Source organism: Lonchura striata, chromosome 2, assembly GCF_046129695.1.
Source record: "Lonchura striata isolate bLonStr1 chromosome 2, bLonStr1.mat, whole genome shotgun sequence".
NCBI lineage: Eukaryota > Metazoa > Chordata > Aves > Passeriformes > Estrildidae > Lonchura > Lonchura striata.
Window position 1 is genome coordinate 72,425,777 of NC_134604.1, and position 27,726 is coordinate 72,453,502.

At 43.2% G+C, this 27,726-nt stretch overlaps 1 protein-coding gene across 1 annotated transcript in view; it reads left to right on the forward strand.

The window, feature by feature from the left end:
• The first annotated feature begins 724 nt into the window (after positions 1-724).
• The window catches only part of ARHGAP20 (Rho GTPase activating protein 20), a 56,755-nt gene continuing 29,753 nt past the window's right edge, over positions 725-27,726 (forward strand). Inside the window, 3 exon segments of the mRNA XM_021525705.2 lie at positions 725-908; positions 10,911-10,996; positions 26,743-26,913. Coding sequence (XP_021381380.2) covers positions 810-908; positions 10,911-10,996; positions 26,743-26,913 — 356 coding nt within the window. The 5' untranslated portion in view covers positions 725-809.

The following is a 27,726-nucleotide window of genomic DNA, read 5'->3' on the forward strand; positions in this document are numbered from 1 at the left end:
CTCCTCAGACGGGCACCCTCCGGCGGGAGGGCTCTGGGGAGAAACCTGCGCGGCGCTGCCCCGGCTGCTGCAGGGACATACGGGGGACCACGGTTCTGGCACGGCACAGCGCCCGCCCCGCTGCCGGGACCCCCCAGCAGCTCCCGGTGCTCCGAGCCCGCAGCAGCCACCACAGCGCCCGCGGCACTTCTGGGGCCCAGCGGCACGCACCCAGCGCCCTGCCTCCCGGCAGCCCTGCCCCGCAGCCCTGCCCCACAGCACCCGGCACCCGCAGCCCTGCCCCACAGCCCTGCCTCCCGGCAGCTCTGCCCCGCAGCCCTGCCCCGCAGCACCCGGCACCCGCAGCCCTGCCCCGCAGCACCCGGCACCCGCAGCCCTGCCCCGCAGCTCTGCCCCGCAGCACCCGGCACCCGCAGCTCTGCCCCGCAGCACCCGGCACCCGCAGCCCTGCCCCGCAGCACCCGGCACCCGCAGCCCTGCCCCGCAGCTCTGCCCCGCAGCACCCGGCACCCGCGGCCCCCGACCCCGCCGCGCGCACACGCGCGGGACCGGAGCGCGCGCACTGCCGCCCACCGCCGTCCCCCCCGCCGCGCCCCGCGGAGGCCGCGCATGCGCGCCGCCGCCCTCCCGCAGCGGGAACCCCCGCAGGGCGCGGGCCCGGAGCGGCGGAGGGGGCGTGGCCTCCGAGGGCGGGTCCCGCGGGGCGTGTCCCGCGCGCGGGGGGCGTGGCGCGGCGCGGCGCGCCCTGTCCATGGTGCGGGCGGCGGCGCGGCTGTCCCCCCGGCGGGAGCGCGGCGGTGCGGGGCTGTATGGACGTGATGTCCCCGCAACAGGAGCACCTCGGCCCGGGCCGCTCGTCCTCGGTGAGCGGCGAGAGCAGGGGCTTCGCCGCCGCCGACAGCAAGAAGGTGAGGCCGCCCCCGGAGACCACACGGGAAAGCGCCCCCCGATCCTTGTCCGTGTCCCGGAGCTTCCCGCGGCGGGCACCGCAGGTCAGCGCGGCCCCACCGCTCCGCCGCGCCATCTCCCTGGGTCCTGTACGCCGGCGTCGGAACCGGGGTCGGGGGAGCCGCCGGCGGAGCCGGGGCTGTCGGCGGGAAGGGCTCGTGCACGGGCTCCCCGGGGAGCTGGGAGTGCGGCGGTGCCCGGTGTGGCCGAGGGGCTTCTGGCGGGTGGGTAACCCGGGGCCCTCAGGGGGTGGCTGCACGCATGTCCCGGGAGCGCAGGGAGGCTGCTGCCTGGATGTCCGGGGTAGGTACGGAGCACAGCTCGGGAAGGGTTTGCTGGGTGCTGTTCGGTGCAGACACACAGCTTTGCTGCATGGATTTCCCGGTGATCTGGTGCGGAGGGTGCTGCTGCATGGATGTGCTGGATCGACAAGGGGGTTTGCTACATGCATTTCGTGGGGAAACCTAAAGGGCGTTCTGCTGTATGGATTTCTAGAGGTTTTGCTCGGTGGGTATCAGAGGGAGCTGGGGAAAGGTTTACAGAGCGGTTATCCAGGGGACCGAAGAGGGATCTGCTACATGTGTGCCTGGAGAGAGCGAGGGAAGGGCTCGGTAGAGATGAGGGTGTTTGTTGGCTGCTCTCGCACGTGCTTTGTGCAAGAGAAATATAAGAAGCTCCCTGAAGAAGCACCTTGTGAAAGTGTGTACAATTGATAGCAGAAGAACCTCATCCCATCTTCAAAACTGGTTGTAAAATCTGATGTCTCAAATTGCTTTTCAGCATCTGACACAATGAAGTGCAAAATGCTTTCTTCTGCATACAGCCAAGCACTTGTTTCTGCCTTTTACTTAAAGCGAGCTGTGATAACCAGATCCTTCCTGCTGTATAAAACAGGAATTCTTCTTTTCTCTCGGGTTTAGCAAGTGCTGAAGTGTTTTTATATCCAAAGTAGAGCTGGTACCTTGCTGCCTTGCAGATTTTGCTTCACAATAACATTTGAATCTATTCACTGCCTTGTCTTTAGAGGTGCACTTCAGACGGCTGCCAAATAGGCTGGCAGGATTAGAATGACTGGCCAGGTTTCAGTGTCCCTTAGTAAATCTGTCCACCTGGTGACAATTTAGGATGGTAGTAAAGTCTGAGCTTGTGTCCAATCCTGTGGCTAAGCAGTCTCTGGGATTTTGCTGGCCGTGGCACAGGAGTGCTGATGTGTCTCTTTGGACTGGGAGGTGATGCTGTGTGTTTCCATGTGTTGTGTCCATGTGTGCTGTGTCTCATCAAGCCACATAGTGCTCCAGCCTGACTGCAGCCCTGGGGACCTCTTCTAATGGCAGCTACTGTCAGTGGTGGAATGGTTGCCTGGAGAGAGTTTCACCAAGATTTCTACTACACTTTGCTGCAGTTAATACCTGATTGGTTTCTGAACTGGGCATGTGATACACCTACACAAGGTGATGGAGTACCTTCTGCTGCCCAGCTGGGCAAAATGATGGAATAGATACTCACCCTTTCCAAGTGCTGTGATCTAATTTGAGTTGGCTACATGTGCAGCTTTGATTTTTATCAAACATTTATTTCATTTTTACTGAAGACAGAATACCATGTACCTTCCAACCTGGCAGAGCACTGATGTTAGGCACCCGCCTGAAATGAGAAGTTATGTTCAAGTACTGCGAAGATGAACATTTTTATTGTGCAAGTTCCACTTCATTATTCAGCATTCTAAGGACAAATATTAATGGTAGCACTTGTGTTTCCTATTCTTGCTCCAAAGAGCCCACAGTTAAAGGAATGCAGACCTTGTTTTTGCCAACACTGACAAGAGAGCAGGGATATTACTTTTTACGGATCTTGGCAGCCCTTTTGGAATTCCTCAGCGTGGAGGCACATGCAGTGGGGGTACAGATGGAGATCCTCCTGTGGAGAAGCAGCTTGAGACCTTGGCTGGGCCCTGCAGCATATGGCAGCTTTGTACACCATGCACAGCCAACACAGGCAGCCACCAACATCCAGCCAGCGACTCAGCTGCTTGTCCACAGTTGTGGTGCTTCCTTGAGACTGCTAGCATGTCACCTCTTTTTGTCTCTCTGGGGAAGAAGATTCCTACTTTTATCCATGTCCAGGAAAGGAGTATTCCAAATTCTGCCTGAAGCTGGATCTCAGTGACAGTTGAAATATTTCTTTTACAGTTTGTGTCCTTTGGACTCTATATACCTCTATATACTTCTGTGTTGTCTTCCACTCAGTGCCAAAGCATCATTTTTACACAATACAGAAAGTTGGTTTTGGTAACAGGGAGCTTACCTTGTTTGTATTGGTTGCATACAGTGAAATGGAAGAATGTGTTGGCAAGAAATCAGTTTTGATACTGGTGACACAGCATGTCAAGTTAAATAATTTCGTTGCAAATATGTATTTAACATTAACTGTTTTGCTTTCTGCCAAAAGTTACCCCTAAATATGTGATGCTAGGCGACCAGTGGACCTTTCTCCCTTTTCATTATCATGACTATGTTTTCCCAAATTAGCTGAGATTTGCTGCATTGTTCTATGGTTTTCTGAACTCCTACTTCATCTTCCTCTTGGCTGTCAAAACAAAGCTGAAGGATCATGTGTTTGATCACACCACAGAACCAGAATAGGGACAGAAAATGTCTAGGGATTTTTTAATGTATTTTATGTGACCATTTAAACTAATATCCTGGAAACATTTCTGTGCCTATTCTTGGCATGCAAAATAATTTGCGCTGCTAACCTGCCTCACAGTCTGTGGGAGGTTCTCTCTGTTAAGTGCTTACAATGCTCTGCTAAAAGGTGACATTGAAGTGCAGTGTTTTAGTTCCTGCTTTTGGAAAATTCTGGGCTAGTTTCCCTCCTTTACTGGACTTACTGGAGTTACTATGTGTGATTGACCTACAGAGAAGTTTTGTATTGACTGTTTAGCTTAGAAACCAATACCAGTAAATTGATGCAACTCTGAAGTAGATTGCAGTAGCATGAGTAAAAGTGATTCTACTGATAGAGCTAATTTCTACAAATTTGTCAAAATAAACTATGCAGCAGAGATGTCTTTTATGCCAATGTAACTGTGTCAGCAGTAGCAGCTGGGTCATTTAACCATATTTATAAGTTCCTGATGTGTCACTTCTCTCTTCTCAGAGGGGCTAGATTCCAACCAACCCTGAAGATTTTATGCAAAACAATACCTGGTAGCATAAGGAGTCAGTCCTAGGATTTTTGCTGCCTCCTTGAAGATTTCAAGTAACTGCTTAAAATGTTTTGGAGGCTCAGCAGTTTTTAATATTTACACCTACAAAGTGTGCAAAAATGTAACTATTTTGAATACTAATCAAAGTAGCATTTATGGTTTGAGACTTGAAATCTGGCAATTCTGTCACTGTAAATATGTGTTTCTTTGTGATTCTGATCACAAGTGCAGCAACAGTTTACTGGCAGGGAAAAGGGAGTTATAGTGTTCCTCAACAGTGTATTAAATGGATAAATTCAAGCAAATTAATGGCATTGGAAGAGTAATCATGCATAATCTTCATCCCTTGTTTTACTCTGAAAAGGTGAATCAAGTATGAATTTACCATTATATTTTATGATACCTGGATCTCATGCCAATATATGTATGTTTTTTTAAGATAAATCTTCTTAAGCAGAGATTTCTTCTTCCAGCAAGACTGTCCTGTTTACTATGGTCCTGGCTGAGGATCTGGTGGGTTGGTTCTAGAATCACACCTGGTAGTGCTGGAAATTTTGGGCACATAGGAGCACTTCTCGCACTATTTAGTGGAGTGAAGAACAATTCCTATCATCCTGCAGACATATCCTGTAGCCATTTTGTCTCTGATGAGGACTGAAAAAGCCCCTACTTTAATGAAAACACTTGCAAAGTGGGTCATTAGGTTAAAATCACCTTGGTGGGCTTGCTGGCTTGTGGTAGCTTCCTGTGTTGTGTGCCTCCTGGTGCTGATTTAATTCCAAACTAGTGTTAGCAATTCTTCATTTCTCTGTCCATGAGAGAAACTGAAAATTATGCAGAAAACAATGTGTCTAGTTCTTGAGTCTCCTGTTCCTGGGAATTCTGTCTGCACCTCCTGGTTGCAGTAGGAAAGAGAGGGGCACGATAGGTCATGTGGGATGTAATACTCAAGAACCACAAATAATAAATTATTGCCTCTTTACTTAATGTTGCTTGAAGTATGCATATGGAATGGGGGGAATCTCCTCTCTCTGTCATCTGTAAAGTGCTCCTGAGAAAGTCTGCATGTACAGAAACTGGGGCAGAATTTTATCCATGTGTTAACCTTCATGCTTTGTGGCAAGCTCGAAAGGAAACTTTGGGCTTCAACAAGACCACCACAAACTGAGTCACTGGTCTGAGCAGTGCCCTGACTCACTGTAGGACCCACAAGCAGCATACTCAATGTTCTCCTTCTCTAGGATGCATTTACTAATCTTTCACATCTTCATCTTGTGATGTAGATGAGTGGAATCTTTTGAAGACATCCTTAGCAGTGCTTCCAAACATTTGTATCTTTTGGGAGGTATGGTGAAACATGTTTTGCTCTTAGCTTCTTTTATCCATTTTTCTTTCTGCTCTGAGATAGCCTTCAGTCTTTGTTGTGCTCTCTAGCAGCAGCTGTTTGTTCCATGATGATGTGCTTTTGGTTCCACTGTATTGATAGCTCTTTTCTCTTGTGCCCCTGCAATTGTTTTCTCTGCAATTTTCCATCCAAAAATGGCTTTCTATCTAAGAAGGTCCTTGTAAGTAAAAGTATTCTGCCAGCATAAACAAAAGCACATAGTTTTGTCACCTGCTCTGCCTTTATGGTAAATGGTCTCTCTGTGGGATCTACGTCTCTGCTGCTTGAGCCAGCAGTTCAAATGCAGTCATCTTCTCACCCTGTTTATGAGGGCTCAAGAATGCTATGGGTCAGCATAGGTCCATTTCTTGCTTTAACAAAGTATAAGAATTCTTGTTATTTTTGGTACTTTTTGACAACTCTAGTCTGTAAGTCTAACAAATACTGCATTATAATATGTAGGAAAATATAATCTATTACCTCTCATAAGTGGCCAGTCATACAGGGGCAAGAGCGATGCCCAGTTGTCCTGCAAAATTGACTGCTATATGCTGAGGGTTGTTGTGATTTTTCTGATTTTTCAGGCATTTAGCTGAACTTTGCCTCATAGTTTCTGGTAAGGATTTGTTGTCTGTGCTTTGGTTCATATCTAGCTAAACCAGGAGTGTGTGCCACATATATGTTTTGTTGCTCAGACAACAAGAGCAGAGTTTGCATGGGTGAAATCCCTCGCTGTTATTAACTTAAATACGTTTAGAGAGTAGGATTTGTTAAAATCAGACTTCCTTTCATTAGAAAAATAAAGCAGTGAAAGGGAGAGCTTAGCCACTTGAAAGCAATCCTCAGCTGGAGGCATTGGCACATCTGAGGGTTGTCCCTGTCATCCAGTTAAATGACCCAGGCAGATGTCCCAGCCTTGACCCATTTCTGGAGTGAACCTGTAAATCAGGAGCCTGAAATCCTTCAGTGTCTGGGGAGGCTTTAACAAGGTTATCTGCACATTGCTGAGGAGGCATTTCTGCTGTGTTTACCTGTCACTCAGGAACTAAGTAAATTTTTCAACTGTTTTGTGTGTCTGTTCTTAAACAGACATCAGGTAACATTTTCTCATCCTAAGTTCAAACCACTGCAAGAAGACAGTTTTCCCTGTGTTGCTGAGCATATACATTTTTCTGTTCTCTGTCTTTTGCTCAAATAGCAAGGAGAGGATTGATGATGATTAATTTTTTTGGCCACCTTACTTTTCTTTTACAGTCAGTGGAGAAAAACTTATTCAGACAAGATGAGCCATGCCCTAAATTGTCCTTTTCTCTCTGTCAGCTATAAAAGGAGAACAGGGCAGACAGCTCAGGTGTGTGAGTCAGAGGCTGGGGAGAGGAATCTTCCTGCATGTGTCTCACCATGGCATGGCTCAGGTAGCACAACCTGGCAATGTGGGCAGTGTGCTCCCAGGGAATCACTGCACACAGTCCCTATCTTAGCCTGCCTGCTCTGACCAGTAGCTGCAGCAGGGTATCCACTTAGTGCATAGATTTTAACTTCTCAAGACACTTGAAAATATTACAAACGCTCTATATGTATTACTTAAGTTACTTGTCATCACAAAATAAATTGTAAGTACCGTTCATTTTTTTTCATACATTTTTTATTTAATTCACACTCTGCCATTCTCTTTAGAAGCATGATATAGTAAAGCTATATACTTTACTTCCAGGTTTTTTTGATTTTACCACATGTTACCTTTTCCACAGTGGAAATCAATATTGTGACTTGGCAATATATTAATTTATATACATTTCATATAGTACCATCATCCACCTCAACTGCGAGGCAAAATTAGTTGAATGCTGTCATCCAGGAATAGATTTTTCCTCCAGCTGATGACTTGGGAGATACTTGTGCAAGTTTTACTGTAATCCATAGGGATTCTGGTTCCTAAGGAGATACAGCATATTTTCAGTGATGTTTTGCAACCTTTCTGTCCTCAGCATGGTGGGCTGGTCTGCTCATAAACCACCTACCATCACAGTTTACAAAACAGTGTGTCAGATTGTAGGTCTGATTGATATCTGGTGTAAATTTGTTCTTTTCCAGTCTACAGGACTATGACTTTTTTATACCAGGTAAGAAACTGGCCAAATACTACCACCAGTCCAACAACTGAAAATGCAAAACCTTTTTGTTTCTGTTAAAAAGTCAAGACAACCACAACCAGAAATGCAGAAAGTATGAAGTTGAACCTGAATCGGTGGGGAAGGGGCACCAACTCAAGCTTTTGGATGTGAGGAAGACAGAAATAGTTCTAGTTTGTCCTGACTGATACAAGATTATCATCTTTGCATCTGGAACACTGTAAACATTCATTATAAATACTGATTTTATGATACATTTCACATGCGTGTGAGTCAGCCAGCAAGTATGAGAATTTCTGTCTGTGTTGACCTTTCTAATATTTACATGAAAAAATGGAAGGTAATGATGTGGGACACATGTTGAGAAATGCTTCTCTGCGTCCCATGCTTAGATAATTGGTCAGTGCATCTCCTTTTCCTCCCAAACATCTGCTCTCACAACAGCTGTTCAGGATATATCTCCTCTTCTCCACATTGCCATCCTTGCACATAATAAAAGCAATAAAAATGAGGATAGCAAGCAACTAGATCCAACTCAATGAAAAGTGAATTTATCCTCTACCTTCTCAAAGTTAATCAAGTCAAGTTGTCATGATGGTCACTTATTTTCTCTTCCCAAATTCTGTACATAGAAAAATAAAAATAAAACACCCCTTTCTGCCTGTAATCAATGTCTCTGTGTAATGTGTTTATTTGCATACAGCTGACCTGACTCACTTGAGTGCTGTGAAAATTTTCCTTTTCTCATCTGTGATCTTTTTATGTTTTGGGGCTACATTTTTTCTGTTAAAGTCTGCTTAGTAGCTGTGCTAAGAGTTTGCCCAGAGAGGCTGTGGAATCTCATCCTTGGAGGTAACACATACCTGCACTGGAGGTGGCCCAGAGTGGCCTGCTTGAATGGGTCTTGCTGTCAGCATGTTCAGAGGGGCTGGGTCACAGACCTGCTGGGATCCCCTCTGACTGGGATTATCTCTGCCAGCTATTTCAGCTCTTGCTAAACTCGTTGTAGTCTAGACTTTATTTTGGTCTTCAGACATTTGAGTCAAGACTAGAATCTTGCTGGCACAGGTGTTATTCAGCACTGCTAATCCAAGCATGAAAAAAAAAAATCTGTAATTGCCATAGATTTTCAAATACTGCAGATTTTTTTTTCCCTAGCGGCTTTCTTTTCAGACCTGAAGATCTCTTTGAAAATGTAACCAAACTTCCACTGCATTTGCAGGAGCTGAGATGCTCCAGTTTTTACCCCCAAAAGCTACCTGCCCAGTAATGTGTAAATTGCAGTAAATTTCCCACTAGGAATTGATGCTTTATATAAACTCCTGAAATCTGCCTGTTGTGTGACATATGTGGCTGGTCTTCTGTAGTATGTTACACTGCATTGTTACACAGATTATTTTTTGTCTTTGTATTTAAAGGTATGCTACTTCTAAAAACTCTAATAGCTTTTCAGATTTGCGAGCAGTAAGACAAACAGATATTGTTCACTAGAACAATTTACCTTATTTAATAATTTTAAAAATACCTATTAAAAATGGGCATCTCTTTTATTAGTAATCTTTTATTGTTCAGTTATAGTCCAATTGGAGACAGCTAAATGTTCCCAGATTTAATTTATCAGTCTTGAGAGGGTTATTTTTTGATAAAATAGGGAGGAGGAGATAATTTTTAAAGGCGAATTGAAATTACACAATTGATTTTATAACAATTGCTGCACAATAGCTGTAACTGAGTGACAAAACAAACAAGCATGCTCTATGTCAATAAAGAGGATGAAAAAAAGACACAATAACAGATGGACTGCAGTGAGTAAAATAAATGCACTTGTCACAAGCAAGTAAAATATGTAGAGTTCAGTTTCTCCGAGGGGAGCACACTGTGCACCTGCCCAAACAGAATGTGTGCCACATCCAGCACATACATTGGCAGAAGAATCAGTTGTTCTGACTGTCCTGACATATTTGTCCTGGTAGTCAGTGGTTATTTTTGGTATGAGGGAAGAGAGTCATGCTTTGTGATTAGCTGAGAATAGGGATTTCATGACTGTCAGAGGTTCACCTGTTTGTGGGCTCTCAGTGATGGCCAGGGCGCTGTAAGGTACCATTGCATCATTGGATATTCTCCGGTCAGGGTCTCAGGAGGAGTTTGACCCTGGTTCTTTTGTTCACCAGTTTATTCTGAAAAATATTTGAGATAAATAAGATAACAGTCACCCTTCTGGTGGAGGGTCAGTGAGAGGAGAGGTCATGCACCTTGGCAGCAGGCTGCACAACCGGTTCAAGACAGCCCTCCAGGGTTATGGCCAGGACTACTCAGTCCTGCTGGCTGCAGGAGGGAGACTGAATGCATTGTGGTAAATGCATTTGCATTCAGCAAAATGTGTGTTTTTGTCTCCTGTGGGTGCTTTTGAAAATTTCTACCTCTGGGGAAAACAGTAGTATTTATTTGCTCAGTATTTTTATTGTAGCATTCAACTTCACTGACTGGAAATCCATGATCTCTTGTTAGCTACTGACATTTTCATCTCTTCCTTGTGCTTTCTTTTTTTATTTTCCCTGTAGTGTTCTCTGTCTTTGAGGGTCTCCTTTTTCTCATTCTCTTCCTAGTTCTGTGCTAACAGCTGTCTTCCCTCTCTCTGTTTTATTTTTCTCATACATAATCAGCAATGAAAAAAAATGTCATTGTTGACTACTGAGGGGCAAGATATGGTCCACATTGAGTAGCAGGATAGGAAACTGCTCTCATCTCTAAAGATTTGTTAAAAAAGGGTAGCTTAATATAATGCATAAGGTCAGGCGGGTAGAATCCAAACTTTAATTTATAGTAGATGACAGGTGTGACACAGAAATGTATGAAGCATTTGAAATTTAAACTACCACCTGGATATCTGATAAATTTAAAGTACAATAAATTACTACAGGACAATAAAGTGGGTGAGGACCAGCTCTAGGTGTTTATTTCATGTGTGCAGGGTACCTCAAGTATCTGTGTATGGACATTAATTTTCAGCTTTTCTTTTCACTGGCTTTCTGGTAATGCTACTGCTTTTCTTACCATATTTTCCCCCTCCAGGGGGAATTTCCCTGTGATTTTTTTCCCCCTCCAGGGTTGCTGAGGGCAATAACTTAGCCTTTTTCCCATGGCCTGTAATTGGAGTCTGGCTGTGCCCAGTCTGTATGTGTGCAGTTACTGTTCTGAATCTCACCTGTGATTTAATTTTCTTTCTTTTTCCAATCAGAAGATGAAGAGTTTGGCCCAAAGACGCCAGTCTGCACCATCTTTGATCTTTGTCAAAGCACTCAGCAGATCTAGATCGGCCTCAAGGTGAGTCAGTGACTTTTGCTGGCTGTACTGTTTTGCAGTTTCTCAGCCCAAAACTTGAAATGTTTTTGAATTATTGTCCACACCAGGTTGTTGGACATAATTCAGGCTCCTCGGTAGCTGCACAGCTATATAGGCTGCTGAAAGATGTGACAAAACCAGCCCAGGCACCTGGTGGTCTCCTAGAGGGCCTTTCCCCAGGGCTGCCACACTGAACTGTTTACCTGGCTGGGTGGGCAGGGCTGCTCTGCAATTTGTAACTGGACATGCGACATTTGGGCTGCTCAGCTGTGAACAGCTTGTGACTGGCTGTGATTGCCTCCTGTGGAGATGGCATGGGCAGAAGGTGATGAATGCGTGCTGCCTTGGACACTGCCACAGTGTTGGGCATAACTCAGGATTGTTCACTGTAGAATTGCACAATTTAATTTGAGCTAAGTTTCTTCTGTCATTGCCTGCTGCATGGCACAGGCTGTCCAGGGCACTGGAAGTGCCTGCTGATTCAGGATAATGCTGTGGACCAGGATCTAGGGATTACAGCCTTCCCCTGTCCAGTATTAGCACTTGTGGGGCTGAATTTGTGGGTGTTAAGCATTCAGCCTTTTTTGACCTTGTCTTCTTTCAGAACTGGCTATCCCCCTTCCCTCCCTCTCTCACTCCCTCTCTCCCTCCTCCAATGTAAAGCTGCCATAGAAATGGAAGTTTCTGTGGAGCTTGTTCCCTGTCCAGCCCCAGCCCTGACCTGCCATTTGAACCACTCTGCATACATAACTTTTTTCTCCCTGCACTACAGTTCATTAGACTTTAAACTTACAAAACGTGTTTATCGAGAAGTGAGCCATCTGGTCGGCTGTTAATGCTTCCAGCTGTGTATTGCTCTTTATGAAGAAATGTTATTGAGGGAAATAAAAGTATGGCTTGGTAAGGAATATTTTTTCCTACTCTGTGGTGCATTAAGTAATCAGTACGTGAGCTTTGGAAAGTTTTTTGTCTTTGATCTAATTAATACCTGGTTTAACATCCTGCAGATTCCCACAGTATTTCAGAAACCTGTGAAAGTATTCTGTGAAAAAATCAGAGTTGCAAACCAGGAAAGTCAAATTTCATTTGCTTGCTGGTATTCAGACAATATTTTTCTTCAATTCTGCTTTTTAAATTTATTTTTTAAAAAATTTAAATGCTTTTTATTGCCTGCTCCATGAGTATCAGAAATCAGAAATAGTTGGAGAGACACCGAGCGTAATACACACTACATTTTCACCTAAGAATTTTATGCTTTCTTAAGTGTCTTGCTTGTGTAGCCCAGATCAGAATTATTTTCAAATATAGTGTGTGAAGGATTCTTTCGTAAGACAAGTTGCAGAAACTGTGTGGTGGAGGGACATAAGAGGGGAATGCATTTCCTTGTTCTGCAGTAAGCAATGCCTATCCTACACAACAACTGATGGATGCGGCCTCAGTCATGTCTGTCCTCTGCCTGTGGCATGCAACAATTTAGCTGCTTTCTGTTTTCACCTGAAGTCTGTGGCCTTTATGAGCGGTATTGGGTGAAGCCTGAGGACTCTGAAGTCAGAGCTGGCAATTTTGTAGCTTCAGAGTCTTTCAGTTTAGAGTGTGACACTTTGGATGGTGTTTATTATTGTTCACAGGAGCAGCAATTCTCACCTGTGCCTGACTTCCTTGTTTGGCTGTGCAAAGCACATTCCTCTTCATCACCAAACTGATGGATAAGTTTGATCTTTCCACTTGGTTTGCTGTGTAAATGCTTAACACTGGTGAAGTGCTTTCTCTGAAGGAGAGCTGAACAGCAACAAAATGACTTCTCATATTTTCTAATCTCCTCCAAATGTTTTACCTCAGACCTGTCTCTGCTCTTAGTTCTTATAGACACAGCCAGTCTGCAAAATCTATCATTCTTCTCTGGCCGTGAACCTTAATACTGCAACTCCATAACACTTACTTGTTAATGGTTGATTAATGATTTGTAGATAATAAAGCTCCTATCTGAAGTTAACAAACATCTGTGAGGGATTTATTGGAATACTCTCACCTCAGCAGCTGGCTCACCTCAATATTTGTTGAAATTAATGAACAAGTGCAAAGTTTAAAAGGGCAGGAAATACTTAGAAGCCTAGTCAGTTTGTATTTTTATACCACTTTATATGTCAGGTGTCCCTGGTTTATACACAGAGCACTTTCATAAAATGTAGTGGCACTTTGGACAGACTTACTCTGGGGCATTTTAAAGTTTATTAATGCTATTTATTCAAAGAAACCATTGTGACATCTGGAGATGGCTATTTAGCATTCAGAGGACTAAGGGTTTTGATGGTAGTGTTATAGCTCTGATGACACATGGATGTGAACAAGACAAGATGATCTATCTGGAAAAACCAGTGCTTGTTTGTGACATTGTCCTGAAAGAGAAGCAAGTCTGAAAGTCTTGTGTGCTTAAAATCTTGTCATCTTTTTCTTCATCTGTATCATTGGGTTTAATGAACATTCAGTTTTCATTACAAATTTTCCCTGCCTTGTCAATCCTATAGAAGGAGTCATGTGATATTTAGCCTGTTGAATTCTGGGATGGCTGTGTGGCATGGTAGTGCACAGAAGGGAAAGCTTGCTGTAATCCATGCCTCATTTGACTTGTACATGCCAGCAGAAGAGAAACATAGTAAATAGTACAAATATTATAGTGGAATTTGGGCCCTTACATCCAAGAGATGAAGATATGCAGACCACCATTGCCACATTGTTCTTTTTTCTCTTCCTTTTTTCCCTGTACAGGTTCTTTTTCATCACAAAATTGTGATGAATAGCCATGGAAAGACTCTTCACATCATCAGATGTACTCTTCAAAAGCACTTTGAGCAAGGTTATTGTAGAAATACATTGAAAAAGTAAGCTTTTGGTATTTTTCTTGGCTCATATTCAGGTGCAGAAAAAATAAATTTGATTGTTAACTCCATTAATGTGTAGGAAATCAGCAAAGGATTTGGGTTAGTTATATTTGTCCATGGATTTGTTCCACAGTTGTAATCTTTGTCTTACTTTTTCTTGGTGTCTTTCAGTGAAACTTGCACAACTTAATGATACAGTTCAGTGCAATACAAATTACATGCTTGAAACAGAAATATCTGAGGCCTGGATATAAAGCATGGGGTATTGTCATCCCAAATAATTGATACAGAATAATAAAGACTTGTTTCAAGTAAAATTTTCAGCTTTTGTTCTGCTGTCTCTCAAATCAATTTTGTGACAAAACACAAGTTTTTCCTTCACATTGGTGGTCTTCTGCTTGCATTTCTAATATTTCACAGGGACAGCCAAACTCTGTGCTGCAGCTGCCAGCAGCTTCCCCTTTTCTATTGCACACCTCTACATACCTTTGAAAGTGATAATTTTACATGCTGAAACCAAGTAATATAATTTCATAATTTCTGAGTCTGGAAGACTATTTATAAATCTGTGTCTCTACACATTAAAGGTGTTGAAAATGTAACAAATCTTTTTTACAGTAGGAAGAGTGTTTATGATATTATTTTGGTGTAAGCTGGAACATAGGCTGTTTAAAAAAAAATCCCAAAGGATATTTTTTAGAAAGTTTTATGACTAAATCCCTAAAGAACCTGAAAAGGAAGTTCCTAAAATGTTACCTCTACTCAATTTTGTTATGTGGCTTTTACGGTTGGAGAAGTGGAAGGTAAAAACTGAAGATTCAACAAGTTTCCGAGGTGTTTCCTCCCCTTGTTTGCATAGAAATAATGTTATGCCATTCACAGAGAGGCTGTTCTTCCTTCTTCCAGTGCACAGTGATTCTGGCATGTCATCTTCTAGGGGTCCCGTGCCAGAGGCTAAATATCCCAGATAACGAAGATCATATGTGTAATCTAGTAATACATTCCACTTGGCACGAGTCAAATACAGAGTGTTCCCAGAGTCTTGGACATTGTGTTTCCAGGGTTTTAGTCGGAAGAAATGTGGATGATCCAAGCTATGGGACTAGAAGAAGACAAAAATAGAGACTTTTAATAAATGTAAATTGCCAGAAGGCCTTAACTGTCTTTTTTCACAGGGAAGGTGAGTTGTTGGTGTTTCAGGCAAAACTGATGGCAGGGACAAAGGGGATGAAAGTTCATTGCACGTAACCAGCTTGTTCTATAGATATTTCAGCTGCGATGATTTTGCTGGTTCTTCAGTCATTTCCATGCTGGTGAATAATTTAGCCTTGCAGTGTAATCCATCTCTGTGTGGCTGGTGAGGCAGTGGGGAGGGAGCACGGGCCCGGGCCACACGCCATGGCCGTTTCTGCCGCCGGCGCAGGATGAGGCCCTGATGCAGAAGCTCTCCTGCCCGCTCACATGTCTGCCCATGCGGAGGTGGGTGTTGCTCTTGCACAGCCCCCAGGCACCATGGCAGCGTTTGCTGGAGCTGTGGACGGCACCTCCCTGGCAGCGGCTGCCCGTGCCAGGCGGAGGAGCGGCACCCTGGGCCAGGGCCGCCACGGCCCGGCCGGCCATGGTGCCACTGCGGGGACCGGCTGAGGGGCGGCCCTGGGCAGCTGGGGCAGGCAGTGCCTCGCCAGGGGGTCTGCAGGGCCAAGAGGGGCAAAGGCCGTGCCCTGTGTGCCTGCCAGCTCCCTGGTGTGCCTTCCACATTGGTCAGTGGGAGCTTGCCTCTGGAGCAGCTGCACGCCGCCAGCGGGGAGAGCTGGGCTCAGAGGCAGAGCGGGAGTTGGCGTGGACAGGTACGATCCCAGCTGCTCCAGCTAGTCATCAAACAGGAGGGAAAATCCTCTTCCTAGAGACTCAGTCAGCAAGGCAAATGAAGGTGCCTTTGCTTCTGGATTTAATTCTTAGATTTCATTCAGCCTCGAAATCAGGATTTTTTTTCTGAGATTTTTTATTTCGTGAAAAGTTTTGATGTTTTAACACTTTGTGCTTGATCAGAACAGGCAGAAATCTCTGTATGAGAACTGTCCTGGATTTCTCCCCTCAATATGTCATATTTCCCTGTGTAAGGTAAACATATATGAATTTGTAGAAAAATAGTAATTTTTAACAAATTGCTATTTTGTATTTAATTCTCTTCCTTTTTAATGGAAGTATAATTAAAACAACTTGTGATGATATTCTACAAGTTGTCCGTTTCTAGTATATCTAATTCATGCTTGATTAAAGCTAATTATAACAGTGGAGTATTGCTTCCTTAAACCATGTGTTTGAACACAAAAGTTACTTTTACATAATAATAGCTGAGGATAAAACTTTATTAGCTGTTAACACGGTGAACTTTCTGAGGCCTCAGATGGCCTTTTAACTCAGAGACTGGCAATCCTGCCCCTGTTGTGTTTTTTCTGTTTTGTTTTGTGTGAGTGTATGTGTGCATATGTTTGTTTTTGATAAAACCCCTCAGTTCTTAATTTACGACCTACAAACTGGCTTTTAGTGATGTTTGTACATCTGGAGACCGAAATGAGCTGCAGCTTTCAGAGATATACTGCTTTTTTATTAAAAGGAAAGGACGAGAGCTAAGAAGAAGGAAGGCTTGGAAGCAGGATTTTGGAGGGATTGGAGTTTAAACAAGGGATTAATTTTACAATAAACGACTAAAGTTTAACACCAGCACCTTAAGCCAATTCCCTTTTGGAGAGAGTTATGGCAGTGTGAAGACAAAGAGGGGCAGTGCTCGTCAGAATGAGTGCAGGGCTCTGCTTGTCCAGATGTCTCAGTGTCCACATGTGCTTTTGGCTGCAGCCCATTTAAAGTACTTTTTGGATTAGGCCTTGAGGTCTGGCAGAATGCAGCTGTTGTCCAGCCATTGTGTATCACTGATTTTAGACAATAAAATCTCTGCCAAGTGACAACCTGGCCAAGCAGTTTGGGCAACAGCATACCTGAGGAAATCACAGACCAACTTGCTTAGTCTGGTTTGTGATCATTTATCTTGTGTAAACAAGCAGAAAGGCTCTAATGACGTGCAGGCTGATGTGCAGCCTCTGGTGCTCCCCCCTCAGACAGGGACCAGCGTTTAATACCCATTGGTCTCTCCATGGCATTGCTTCCCCTGGTCCAGCTGCGTCCTCGTGGTGCACAAAGCTGCTGGTGAGGGGTATTAATCACATTGTGGGAATAACAGTCTGTATTTAGGTATCTTCTGTGCCCACTCTTTAGTGTTTGAGTACTGGGGGCTAGATCAAATAAAGGATAATAAGCCTCAGGGGGAACACTCTAAATCCATGACAGAAAGACAGCATCTCAGAGGCTTCCTGACCTCTCAAGTGCCTCTGTTGTTTAGACATTGTCCTGCTGACCAGACAGCTTACCAAACACCTGGATTTTTGCTTTTGCACATCCCAGTACAGCATAACTGTTGGCAACACTGAACAGGTAATTATCATCAAAAGGCACAGAGATGTGGGCAATCCTCTAACAGCTTTTTTCCCCCAGCTCAGATCACTAGTGGAGTAGGAACCTCTGACTAATCTGCCTGAGTAGCTCTGTGAAAAACTTGTTGAATAAATAGGTGGGCAGTGAGTTATGGGAGAGCCAACAGGTGTGTGTGGCTCCATGCATGTTCATAAGGAATCTGGGTCACTACACTTGCCATAGCTGTCAGAAGCAGGCATATTAAATAACCTCTTCACTGTAATAGGATAATTCCTGTGCTGTAGTACAAGTATCAAAATATAATTCAAAGCCCTGGAGGCAAAGCAAAGCCAGATTTGTTCCTGTTACAACTGGACGGATGAAGTGACAGTCCTGTGTTCCATGTTGACACCCATATTGGTCATCTGTCTCAGATAAGTGGTTCTTACAAACTGCAGCCAATGCAGGGGCTGAGCAGATCCTCTCTTCATGTGTGTGGTGAGGCTTTGTGGAGCTCACCCCACTGTGTCCCACAGTTTGTAGACTCATGGGATGGCTTGTGTTGGAAGAGACCTTGAAGATTATCTGCTAAGCTCCCTGCCGTGGACAGGGACACCTTCCACTAGAGCAGGTTGCTCAGGGCCCCATCCAACCTGGCCTTGAACTCTGCCAGGGATGGGGTATCTGCAACTTCCCTGGTCAATCTGTGCCAGTGCACAATCACAGTATAGAATTCTTCCTAAAATCTATTCTAAACCTACCTATCTGAATTACTTCTTCAATAATGGGAAAATCAGAGCCTAGAGGGGAAGGGCTGTTGGGCAGTGAAACTCTGAGAGACCATGAGCAGCCCCTCTGGTATTATGCAGTGATTGAGTGAGGTGACTGACAGGCAGTAAACCCAGGCAGTCAGCTAGAAAATGCCATTTCCTTGTTGAAAGGACATGGTCACACAAGTGCCTTACTCTTACCAATCTGCAGCCTGTGTGACACAGAGCTGGGGATGTTAGGGTCAGCAGAAACACGTAGGCTCACTGATAGCCATCATGATGGTCCAGAAGGGATTTCTAAAGGTGTCCACACCGATCTTGATACCTCATGTGCACATCAGCTTTAAATTACCTGTTTGTGTAGAGATCTGCAGAATGTCCTAGCTATTTTTTGTAACTCAGAATTCCTGGCTGTTACATGACCTGTGCTGAGCTCTTGTAATACACTTTACAAGAAGATATATGAAAACATGTTTTGAATAAAAGTTCAGTTTCATCTATGAGGTAAGACAAAGTCAATGGAATTGAGTCGGGCTTTTAAATGTTCCAGTTATGGTTAAGTGGGATTAATTCTCCTAATTGCAATTACTGCTTCTCAAAAAAGTTAAGGTAGGACAAAAACTGTATCTCTTCAACCAACTAAAATAATATTGGGTCTTCTAGTGGGACTGAGATCCCAGAGTGCTCCTTTGTATGCCTTCTCAGAACAGGTAGGAAGAAGCTTGTTTAGTAGTAGCAAAGGTAGCCCAAAACCCCAGACATCCATGGTGCAGAACTGTAGAGCTGGAGTATGAGGTTTTGGCCTTTTATTTCCCCTCAGTTCATCCTACTATTTTTTTTTTCTTTATTATCACTTTTCTTCCAAAGGTCACTTTTTTTGGTGGCTTTTTTTTTTTTTTTTTTTTTTTTTTTTTTTTTTTCTTGATTTGAACAGTAAATCTCTGGGCAGACACTGCCTGTAATGTCATTTCCCTGGTGCTACTGCAAAGAGAAAGTAACTCAAGGTGGTGCTGCTATGTTGATCAGTAAAATTGAGTGGGAACTCCAGTGCAGAACAGAAGATTGATTCTTCCAAAGGCCAAAAAGCTCTTATTGACTTCTGCATGTGAATGTGTCCTCTCCCAAATTTCTCTTTTGCTTACGGGGCCATAGACCAAAACCCCTTGAACTTGTTGACTGACTGGAGAACACCCACACTGCAAGAGATTTTCAGTAGGATTTACATCACTTGCCCTAAATTGTTTTCTGGTGGAAATAGGTAAAATACGACCAAAACATATGGTGCTAATTTATACCAATAGAAAATTTTGCCCTTGTGTTAAATTTTCAGAGTAAACACCTTGCAGCTGTTTATTAAAATAAAACAAAAAAGCTTTGGAAGCAAACCAAACCACAAGTGTTTCCTGTCTCCAGCCTCCACACTACTAGCATGCTTGCTCTGCAGAGAATAGTGTCCTTTTGGCTATGTAAAAATTACTTAAGTGCAGCTTTGTTTACAGTTAAGCTGCCAAGCTTCCATCCTGAAAAGTGTGAGGATTTTGTTTTAATGATGCATTTTACCCTACAGCTATGTGATATTTTACTGCCAGACTGCAGAAAAGTAGTTTATGTGCCTCAGCACCTGAAACATTTAGTGCAAACCACCTTATTCTCTATAGTAATTTTTATTGTTTCATAAGGTTTTGACATTATGCAGAGATGATACAAGACAATTTTTAGAATCCTGTTATAATTTAAGTTGGAATATTTTTCTCAATATATATTGCATTAAAATGTGCACACTCAGTTTTACAAGCAGAGGACTGATATCCAATTTCATAAATATAAGTTTTAACCTTAATTTCTGCTCTGAAATGTAAATTTGCCTATTTATCTGAGTAAAGCTCGCTCCCAGTCTCAATTAATATATATCTTCCTTCCATTGTCCATGCTCGTGCTTGCCCTGACAGTGCAGGAGAGTGGGTTACAGCACATTTTGATGGGAAGTCTTTGCCACTGCTGGGACTCACTGCTTGATCTTGGGTATAATATTCTGAGGTCCAGCTGCTTGCCTGTGTAGAATGAGGACAGCCCTGTGCTGGAAGCTGTGAACTGAGGCTGCCAGGTCAGTTACGTGCTCCAGGTCAGAGGACTCCCTATGAGATCCAGAGGCACCGCCCATAAAGGAAAATTCAGGTGTGAGGTGACTGCCCCATATTGTTCAAATACATTACTTTCTTCAAATACATTACTTGTAATAAAGAAGTTGCAACCAATAAAGAGCACTTGTAAAGTAGAATCAGGCAGGCATTGTGAATCTTAGCAACAAATGCTCTTTGAAAAACCAAGCAGATCTCACTTGTTTGATGGTACAAAAGCTGTGTACCCGCAACGGTGATGGCCTAGGGGACTTTAAAGGAGTGCTGCAGAAAATAGACTTGCTATTTCTGGAATGCTGCACTGTCTTCACAAAGTGCTGCTTTAACTGCATAAGTTTTACCAAAGATAACAGCATGCAAACATGCCCAGCATCCTCAGAATGAAGCTCCCTTGGCATAGCAGGGATCAATTGACAGCAGGTTTTCAGAAATGGGTTGGCAGCCCATGTGATTAAGAGAGTTTCATGCTTGTTTATTAAAGTCCCTTCTATAAATAGTCCGTGTAAGTTTACAACTGCCTACTAGCTTTGTGCTGGCCCACATCTTACCTACCACCTTCCTGGAAAACACTCCTACCCTCCAAGCTCATATTTTTTGGGCTTTCGCCCTCCAAGACTGATTATTATTTATTACAATGAAGTGCCATACAAATGTAGATGAAGTGCATATTCAGGATCATGAAGATTTGAAGTGGGCAGGTCTGAGCACATGGGCGACTCACCGAGGGCACTGGTTGTGGTTTGGAGGCAGTGACAGAAAGGAGCAGTTAGCACCTTTAAAAATGTAGAGGATTTTATATCTCTATCTCTATATATATCTATAGCTATATATATCTGCCTGTCTAAGTAGGGCTCTGAGCTGCAGATTGCTCCGTGTGGGTGAGCCTTGTCTGTGTTACCTCGTTGTGGCAATGGGAGCTGTGAATGCTCGTCCCTGAGGCCAGGAGGGCTTTGTGCTGAACAGGCAGTGGATATGGAGCAGGCTAGACTGAGCAAGTAATGGGAAATGGGCATGGCTGTTGACATCCCTGTTTTCAGCTCCTTTCTCCATCTATAGATAGTTTGTGCCAAGCCAGAACTGTCACAAGGATATCTCCAGATAGATAGCATTATTGCAGAATACCGTGTTGTATCTCCCTGTTTCTTCCCTTTTCCATCTACAGCTGGGAATTATCAAGAACTTGATCAAGAACTTTCAGCTCAGTGATCAAGAACATTTGAGGGAATGATCAAGAACTTACACAGGGCTTTGCTTGTTCCTCTACTGTTTTGCAAATCCCCTTGCTGACAGCAGGAGGTAGGTCTGCAAATAGGTGTAGTGCAGTTGTAGCCTCCTTTCTCTTCATAGCTGTTCTAGCCTGAGGAGTGATTCTTCAAGCCATATGTTTTAATAAGCTGCCAGCATAATAGAAACTAAATTAATCAGGAGCGTGAACAGGACTATCTCCATTGTCCTATGCTCAGGCCCAAGCATAAGCAGTTGTTTTCAGTGTACAAGAAAACTCTTCTTTCATTCAGTTTTTCACTCTTCTCCTTAGCATACAGAACAGAATTATATGTTTTGTGTGATTATTTTGGCAAAGTCTGAGATAATTTTGTCAAGTTGGCTGTAATACAGTTCAAGTCACATCCAGGTTACCATTTATGATGAAATTCAATGTGTGTTGAAGTCCTGAAACCTTAACATTGCCCTTTGTTGCAACATTGGCCTTTGGTGCACTATAAGGAGTGCTGCAAGGTGAGTCAGTATTCACTACTGAGTTAAAGATTTGGTTGGGTTTTTTGTTCCACCTTATCTCACCTTATTTGGTGAGCTCTTGCACACTGAATTGGAACTATTTGCTTTTGGTTACTTAAAGAATTGTTCTCACTACCTGAGTAGGTTAATTATCTTGAATGCAAAACACCCTCTAGCCACAGGATAGGTAACATGTCTGAGTGTTAACTGCTCTCCAGCAGTAAACCATCTTGGCTTCCATGCTCAGGTTAGCAGGTCCTGCATCATTAGCTAGAAAACATAGAAGCCCTCTATTAAACTCGTGTTTATACCTACAGGACATATTTGTGAAATGAGTGTAGGCCAAGTTGTTCACTGTAAGAGGAATTTGGAAAGGTATTTTGTATGTGTTAGACACACCAAATGCAACTTCACACATGACTGGGCTGGTTCAGGTTTCAGCCTTTTGGACTGGTCTGCTGATGAAAAGGTAAATTTCTCACCTAGATCTTGAGAAGGACTTCAGAGGATAAAAAGAGAAATGGCATTTTTTTTCAATAGGTATCAGTTGTGCAGAGAGCGCTGGTGCTGCATCGTAAGAGGAAATCGACTTCCGTGGCTGCAGAGAGATCATCAGTGGAGAAAGTTCTGGCAGAGAACAATAACCAAAACAATGGAGTGAGGTTTAGGGAGGAGCATGAGCAGTCTGCAGCAGTTCATTCCAGCTTAGCTACCTTGGAACAGGTTGTTCCCTTGAGGCATCTTAGAGCTTAATCTAAACCAATGATAGGCTGAAGTAATGATCAGCTGAAATCAGGGGAAAGCTTCCTATTGGAATAAATAACATTTGGATCATGGATTTAGTAAGCACTTAGCATAGACGTTCAGCTCTCCTTCAAAACATATTTTCTTTCATTGTTTTCAGTATAAACAGAGAATAAAGCTGACATCTCCATTAACACCAAGAATAAACATTTTCTGGGTAATGATATTCAGCTTTATTGAAAACCCCAAGGAAGCTCTTCAGGGGGAAGAAGTATTTTTTGTGTTTCTGTGGTTTCTGGTAAATACTGGATCAATGAAGTGAGCTCTGATGTTTGCTTTCACACCGAATGCAACCAGGATGTGTTTTTCAGTATGTGGCTGACTACTGTAGATTTCACCCTCATATGTTTCACCTACAAAATTGGTCTTTTAAGTAATAGTGCCTTTTGAATAGGCACAAAACTACTATTTTGATTAATTTGAAAAACAAGAGGTATAAAAATTTATGTTCTGGAAACATCCAGAGAGAAGTCTTCAATTATCTTTCGTCTAATTTCATCCAGCGCAGTGATTTTAGTATTTTCCTGAAGAGCTCAAGAATATCTCTGTAGATATCCTCCAATTACAAAATTTTCTTCCTAGTTAAAATCCCACATGGAAATTTCAGACCCTCCAAAATAGTACTCTTAGAGCAAAATGTCCACTTAAAACTAGAGTTTTATAATGGCAATGCTGTTGAAACATCAGTGTCAGCCTTGCTTCCTCACAAAATAGAACATGACTGATTTCTGGCTCTACAGGATCCCCATCTAACCGTATCTTTCAGGAATCAGTTCACAGTTCCTTCTTAACAAACCTGGATAACAGCTTTTTTTTCTGCCAAAATGGAAAGATGTTACTGTGTGGGTTTTTACATTTGCTAATCATAAAGTGATTTTTAGGAACATACAGGAAAGGCAGAGAGAGACCTACATCACTGATTATCATTTTTTATTTATATCAGAAATCATGTTGATCTGACTTTGGTCTAATTTTATTGAAATTAATTTTCAAAAAATCAGTATTTATGTACTTAGCACCCTTTCAGAATTAGACCCATCTAATGGCCAGAAAAATCATTGAGCCATTAAAAACTGAACTGCAAAAATACCTCTCTCATATAAATCCCTATGCCTGAGGATATTGCTGATCTGCATTTTCAATGTAACAACACTTGGGTTTCATTCATGTCTTGTAACAAAGGAACATTAATTGAGAGGATCAAAAGCCTTCTTTCCAAAAGACATTTTTGTCACTGCTGACATGAATTTCCTCCATGCTCCTTGTTCCTGGGGTGCTAGAATATTCTGGCTAAAGTAATAGCTTTGATTTTTTTTTTTCCACTTTGAAGAGAATATTGGCACTTTTTTTTTTATAAGGCTTATCAGGTAAGGTCTAATATTAGTGTATGTTAGACTGCTTATTAGAGTTCAGCTGACAGATGTGCTTAAAAGGCACTGGCTCAAAAGACACTTCAATTTGCTTGACCCTTCTGGCATTACTAAACCTACTACACCTTCATTTGTGTACCAACATGGCAAAGATTTCCTTGGTTTAATTTGAGAGGCTCCTGGGTTTATGAATAATGATGTAGAAAACATACAGATGGGAATTATCAAACAGAATTATCTATATGGAGACATAAAAACCAGACCTTATGATAGCAAGAATGCTTACAGCAGTGTAACATGAAAAGGGTTTTCCTCACATTGGTTGTTACTGGGTGAGTGTATTCCTGATTTAATCTTTGAAGTAAAAGCCATGCATGGCCTTCATGCAGGTGGACTCATCAGCATTCTGAATTCAGCTTGAGTTTCTGTGCCAAGTGCTGCTAGGGAGTTAATGAATTGGAGTCCCAGTTATCTAACACTCATTGATGAACTGGTGAGGTGGCAATTTGTAGTCCCATGGGAGTGGCAGGGTAGGAGAGGTGCTTGTTGTTCCCCTGGCTCCTGTTGCTAGCCACACAGTGTGTATCCCTGTTACGCTGGACCAAAATTCCTCCCTCTGCTTTAACCTCCACACTCCTGGACACCCCTTCTGCATAGGAATGACCAAATAACTTAGGTTTGCATTATTCATTCTGTAAGTCATTCATCTTCTTTCTCTCTTACCTGAAGGAGTAGGTAATGAAAGACAAGATTAAGACACAGTTTAAGACAAAACAAGTTGAGGAATTCTTTTAAAAACTGAAGATTCTCAGCTGAGTCTCAAAGGGGACTCCAAGGCCCTTCCCAGCAGGTAGGGATCCTTGCCAGCTCCTTATACATCAGTGAAAGTGTGTCCTGCAAATGTAGGCCAATCTTAGAGTTTATCCTTTCTCTCCCAGCTGTCAGGATTTCCTAAATAACTTTCTGTATAATCCAGCCACAAGTATCAAGGAGAGGAGGGTCATGAGTCATCCAGGCTCTAAGAGAGATACAAGGTTTATGACCTTCTCTGAAGGTTTCCTGTGCTTGCTGTTGTTTTCTTTCATTCGCACCCCCCACCCCACCCCACCCCCCCCCCCCCCAGTTTGTTTTGTGACTCTCACCATATAAGCTCCATTTCTTCTCCCAGAAAAGTCATTAGGTGTTTTTCATCCATTCCAGTGAGGAATAAACTGGAATTGAAAAGTTGTTCACTTCAGCCTGCTCTTGCCAAGCTGATCCTGACAAGTGTTAGCTTAATTTTTTAACAAGAAAAAAATAAGTAAATATATTTGAATAAAAATTGACCTGATTTGTTTTGCCAGAGGGGAGTGGTTCATTTGGAGGCATCGCTTAGGGAAGCAAATAATTGCAAATTTGGATTTTAAAATCATGAGTAAAGATACTGATGGTATCTGGATTTAATCCAGAAATTCATTATTTAAGGTACACCAGGGTACAGGAGACCCATGTTCAGTTCTCTCAGCTTAGTGTGAGAACTTGAGGCCATGCCTCTGGCTTTCCAAGGGAGAGCCTGACCTGCTACAAGCTTCTAGGGAACCCTAGAGAAGGAGTGTCCTCCTCTCAGACCCTCATATTCATTTGGTTTGGCTCCATATAAATGGTAATTTGTTACAGCAAGGCTCAAAATGTAGGGATAACCTGGGGCAGGGACACGGCAATATCCTGTCTGGGTGAGTAAGCTGACCATCATGCTAGAGAAAATCTATTTCTGCTTCACTAACTATTCATGTGCTTTATGTAGAACAGTTAGATCAGGAGAGTTTGAGAGAATCATGTCTCCACCCTGTGCTGCAACTTATTCAATACCTCCTTAGAAAAGATCAGTGTCTTCTAGGAGAGAGCCCCCACAGGCTTGGATTTGGATCACCCAGCAGCCTCAGATGAGCATAACTGTGTTCCAGCCACACAACCAAACCCTGCAGCAGGAGCTTTTTCAGTGCTTGTGGGTTGTGTCCTGGGACAGAGAAAGGCTGAGCAGCCTTCTCATGTTGCATCTAGTATGTGGTGTGTCTCTACCAAGGTTCAGTAACACCTTATATTTGTCATTGTTTCTCAATCATTTCTATAAATGGCTTTTAACCCTGAGTATGAGTCCTATTCTGATCAAGGCGGGTGTGCAGTTCTCTGTTCATTACGCGTTATGTGTCCTCTCTCTATTTGGAGAGCCTTGGAGATGAAATATTTTCTCTAAGACTTCAATACAAAGGGAAACAAATACGAATGGCAAAAAATGGGGAGGGCTGTGTCTATATTATTGTCCTTTGCTAAGTACTACTCATGCTAAATGCTACAGCTTTTACAGCTTGGGCTGTAAAAGTTCAGTGAGGACAGTCCCTAAAAGATTTTGTGTCAGAATCTGATTGCTGAATTATCCTGTAAGTGCCTCTCACCTTTCACTAAAATGTGGTCAAATAAATTACTTTATGGCAGTAGATATGGGAAGTCACTGCTTGGTTCTCACTCTCAGCCAAGTAGCTGATTTGCTTTCCTTGATTCCGTTTCTTTTATGTCCTTTTGCAGGGAAGGCTGCTTGTCTCCCATCAGCCCAGAGTCATGGCCCCTTGTGCAGTCTTTCATATGCCACAACCGAATGTTCATCCTGGACGGCCACGTGCAGCTGAAGACGAGTCTGCAAACCCAGGAGAGACACCTTTTCCTCTTCACAGACCTTCTGGTTGTTGCCAAGTCCAAGTGAGTAAGGCCCCTCAGGCACTGCTCCTGCAGAGCAGACCTTTTCTTCAGTGGAACATGGCATGGATTTCCATAATGCTTTTATAGTAGCTAATCTTCCCTAAATCATAAGGAAACATTTTATTTTGACCTCTCCAGGGTACTTTGAAAGCTTTATAGCCATAAAGGAATTTCACGATGCAACATTTTATGGAAGTATTAGATATTCTTTGATGTATTTCTTGTTTTCTGTTGTCTTCTCCACTTTGGGAGTGCAGGGTCACAAAAGACTCATTGGCGCTCAGCTATGTCCAATGTTCAACTTCTTGTTTTAGACAGGTCATCTTCAGTCCTGTGGGGTTTGGATAACACCAGTGGTTGTGTTGTAGAGGGATTAGAGGCTTTAACCTTTACCTGGAAGTCTCTTTGATACACATCGGGGATGAGCAGCTATATAAAAATAGAGATTGCAGGCAGCACTGTGGTGTCTGTCTCTGTAGGTTGTCCTGTGCCAGAAGGAGCATGGGGAAGGGGAAGCCATGCTGAGCAGTCTGGGTAGTGTTCATGTGTAATCAGGCTTGCTGTTGAACTCTGATTATTCACTCTACCATTCACAATTAAATCACATTTACAAGCTGTCGAGCATGCCAGCTTCATGTGGCATTTGTGGTTTAAGGCGGTTTTAGAGGATGCTTTCACTTGTTGTTATGGGTTATGGAGAAATAATAATAAAAATTCCTGATGTAGCTTCACTCTCTGTTAGGCACTGTGTTGTGGTTTCACAGGGTGGGCAGTCTCAATGTGAATCCTGGGCTTTTGCAATGTGTCCTTTTG